Source organism: Manis javanica, chromosome 11, assembly GCF_040802235.1.
Source record: "Manis javanica isolate MJ-LG chromosome 11, MJ_LKY, whole genome shotgun sequence".
Taxonomy (NCBI): domain Eukaryota; kingdom Metazoa; phylum Chordata; class Mammalia; order Pholidota; family Manidae; genus Manis; species Manis javanica.
The window spans coordinates 111,956,431-111,960,219 of record NC_133166.1 but is presented as its reverse complement, the minus strand read 5'-3'; the positions used below and the strand labels follow the sequence as shown (position 1 = coordinate 111,960,219).

The 3,789-nt window shown below is 67.9% G+C and overlaps 1 protein-coding gene across 1 annotated transcript; it reads right to left on the bottom strand.

Annotated features, from left to right (window-relative positions):
• Positions 1–911: 911 nt before the first annotated feature.
• ASCL2 (achaete-scute family bHLH transcription factor 2) lies at positions 912–3,267 on the bottom strand. The gene is made up of 2 exons (XM_037011777.2): positions 1,857–3,267; positions 912–1,334 (listed from the first exon to the last, which is right to left on the bottom strand). Exon 1 carries the CDS (start codon positions 2,453–2,455, stop codon positions 1,874–1,876), a length of 582 nt encoding a protein of 193 aa, XP_036867672.1. The 5' UTR covers positions 2,456–3,267; the 3' UTR covers positions 912–1,334; positions 1,857–1,873.
• Positions 3,268–3,789: the final 522 nt, after the last annotated feature.

The window sequence follows — 3,789 nt, the reverse complement described above, 5'->3', positions numbered from 1 at the left end:
GCAGCCCTCTGGGCTGGGGGAGACTGGGGGTGGCCTTCCTGTTCCTCTCAAGGGCAGCCCTCACAGTGCCTGTAAACAGGTGGGCAGGGCCTTGCCTCTATGCCTAGGCCCTGGCAGCTTGCATGGCACATGGGGGCTGGCAACCTGGTATGGAGCGCCAAACACCACCAGGCACCACTCCTAAAGTCCTCCCATGACCCCATGAAGGCTGTGCTATCAACCCCACTTGCTGGTGAGGGACTTGCCCAGGGTTACCAGCTGGTGACAGGCAGTAGAGATTGGACCCAGGTAGCCTGGCCCCTGAGTTCATGCCCTCAGCCCTGAGACAGAAGGTGGGCTGGTACCCACAAGTCAGATCACCTCAGGCCCAGCCCCTCACCAAGTACTTGTCCCAGATCCCCATGCGATTGGCAGCCTCCAGATCTCAGCTTCCCAGCTGTGAAAGAGCCCTGCCTGGACCACCCCCCCAGCCCACTGCCCCCTGCTGGAAGACCCCAACCCCAGAAGATGCCTATAATTTGCTCTGGCACCGTGGCAACCAGGCTGGATTCCCAGACCTCACACCTCTCAGCCCACTCTACACAGGACAGGGCAGAGTGCAGGGAGAAGTGACCACAGGGCCAGGCTGGCTAGGTCCATGGTGTGGGCCAATACCCTCCCACCCATGCGGGGCTCTCACCTGGGAAAGGGGGGCCTAAGGGCATGGGGCAGGCCCATCGCCACCCAACAGCACAGACACACAGCAGGGATTCATTTATGAAGCCCACCTTCCCTAGAATGGGTTTCCCCGCACAGGCCCCGGCCCAGCTCGAGCTGACCTCCTCCACCTAGGACTGCAAGAAGGAAGGTCCCCGGGGTTCCTTGTCCAGATATTGGCCAGGTCGTTAAATTGGAGGCAGTGGGGGGCGGAGTGGGGGTAGACAACCTTTATTGCGTTCCAAGTCTAAGCCTCTTTTCTACAAAAATAAGTCTTCACATTGCCGTATCCCTGGGCAGTTCAAGTTGCCGTGTAAAAATACTCTGCATTCGTCATAACATTCTCTCCTGTTCAAACATCTCCAAGTTGGGGTGCCCCAGCGCCAGCCAGCGGAAAGCCCGCGGAGGCGCGACGGTCAGGGTGCAAGGAAGCTGCCACCTGGACGAGGCTAGGCCGGGGACCTGTTTCCACACTGACACCTGGTCAGGCTGGACGGCACGGGGTACCGTCGGCGGGGTCCCCGCCCGGCTCTGCGGTGGCTTCGCCGGCCGGGAGCGTGGGGGCGGGGTGAGGCGCAGGCGGTCCACCTGCTCCGGGTGGTGAGCGTGCTCGCTGATGGACGTCCAGGCTGCCGCAGCTGGGGGGGAAGGGGAAAGGAGCGCGTGTTAGTCGGGAGCCGGCCCTGCCCCCAGCGCCCACCAGCGAAGCTTCCAGTTTCGTGTGCGTGGTTGTTTCGGAGCGTGGGTCCTCAGGTGCCCCGGCTCCGCTCTGCCTCGGGGGCCAGGCGGGGGGCTGGGCGCGATCTCTGAGCCGCACTGAGTCAGGCTCCGCACCGCCGACTCATTTCTGCCACCCGACCCGGGCGCGCGATTTGCAATGCAAAGTCACCCCACCTCCAAGCACCCTAACCTGCCCAGGATCCGAGCGCTCTCGGGGCCTCACCCGCCCCCCCCCTCCCCCTTCGCGGCGGAGCAGAGGGCGGAAGTTTTGCAATCCCGACAAACAAACGCTGGTCTTGCACAGGCTTGAAAAAGTTTGGGGAAAATGAAGAGCGAGCGAAATCGAGGCCAGCGCCCGGGCCTGACGCTCGGGTCCGCGGGCTCCCGGAGATCCTCCCCACCCAGCCCGGCCGCCCCGCCTCCCGCCGCGCGGCGGTTACCTCCGGGGACCGGGCGCTCAGTAGTCCCCTAACCAGCTGGAGAAGTCGAAAAGCTCGCTTTCAGAGGAACTCAGCGCGCCCTCACAGCAGCTGTCGTCCGAAGAGTAGGCAGAGCGCGGGGAGCCGGGCTCCGAGCTGCCTCCGCGGCCTGGTGACGACGAAGCGCAGGAGGGCGAGGCGGCAGCGGCGGGGATCCCAGAGGGCCCGCGGGGCACCGGGGGCCGCACGCCTGGCGCCAGCAGCCCCCCGGCCAGTGCTGCGCGCACCGCGTCGTGCTCGGCCAGCAGGCGCTGCAGCGCGCGGATGTACTCCACCGCCGAGCGTAGCGTCTCCACCTTGCTCAGCTTCTTGCTGGCGCCGCCGTGCGGTACATGCTGCCGCAGCGCCTGGAACCCCAAGTTCACCAGCTTCACGCGGTTGCGCTCGCGCTCATTGCGCCGCGCCACGGCTGCCGCGCCAGCCCCCGTCTCCGCTGCGCCTGGTCGCCGCCGCCGGCTGCAGCGCAGCAGCTCCGGAGACGCGGGTCGCCGCCGAGCGGCGCAGCCGCCCGAGACGCCGGGAACTGGGGGCGCGGGGCGGGGCTGCACGCGGCTGTCCATCGCGCCTGCATCCACTCAACCGGCGACTCCTTTGAGCCCCCGCGTGCCGCTATAGGTGCGAGCACAGGAACGGGGGTCGGGGGACGGACGGCAACGCCCCAAGGGGGCCTCGCCCAGTGCCGCCGAGCGACACCCCCAGGATAAGCGTCCTAGGTCGTCTGGTCTCCGAGAACAGCGAGGCACAGGAGGGCGAGAGGTGGCGGGCTGTGCGCGCCGGGGAGGGTGGGGCGCTCGTGTCCCGCGCGTGCTCTCGGACGCTCCCCAGGTCTTCCCGGCGCGGCGCAGGCGGCTCGGTTTTAAATGTATAGATAACCCTCCTCCGCGCCGCCGCCGCCTCCTTTCTCACGCCCTCCTTCCCTTGCCTCGCCCTCCCGCCACGCTTCGCCCTCCCCCTTGCGCACACAACCTGCAAAGCCCAAGCCCTGCGCGCGCGCCCCACTCTGTGCCCCGGGCACCGTCTGCAGGTCCCCAGTGGGCTCCCAGATCTCAGCAGGTGCTTAGTGCGTCCCCCAAACGCAGTTCGCAGGTGTGTGTGCTTGCCCCCCAACGCCAGACCTCCGGGCGCTGTCACAGTTTACCGGTGCGAGCCGGTCCGCTCCAGCGCATCCCACAGGTCCCGGGTGCAACGGTCCGATACCCCCACCCCACCCGGCGCTCAGGCCGCTAGTCCGGGGAGTTGCTTGGTGTCCGCACGCGCCGCTCGGACAGGGCGTGACTGCGAATACGGCGCATCTCGCCCTACTGCGCACGAGACCCCCGAGGGCAGCACGCGCCATGCCACCGCACCCGCGCCGCCCACCGCGAGCCGAGGGGTGGGGGCCGGGTCTCTGCCAATCGCGGTCCGCCCATTCAGCCAATCGAGGAGGCCCGGCCCCATGCCCGGCCCGGGGAGGAAGCGCGTACGCCCGGCGCGTGGCTCTGGGAGCGTCGCTAACAAAGCTTGGCTCCGCCCGGCCGCTCCCCAACAGTGGGTGGGCGCGCTCCCCGCACGCACTCCTGTCCATCCGGCTGCCCACCTGTGTTCCTCCGCCCCGAGTGGGCGGGGACGCAGCGCTACCAGGGCGGGGCTGGGGCCCAGTTGAGACCTGCGCGCCCGGTGGAGGCTCAGGGTCCCACTCGCCTTCCCAGCCTACCAAGCACACCCTCTGCTTGTGGTTTCCGTGCGCCCCGGGCATGGAGGAGCCTGGAAACGGAGGGCCTGGAGGTTTGCACCCACCGCTTCGGTCCATCCTCCCGCCGGACGGGGCCTACCCGCGCTATGGGCCCTCGCTCCTTTTTCTCCGTGCCACCGCACAGACGGCCTCAGCCCCCCACGCCTTGCTGGGGCTTCACTC

Coding starts and splice junctions, on each gene's coding strand:
- ASCL2 (XM_037011777.2), bottom strand. CDS start 2,455: ATGGACAGCCGCGTGCAGCCCCGCCCCGCGCCCCCAGTTCCCGGCGTC.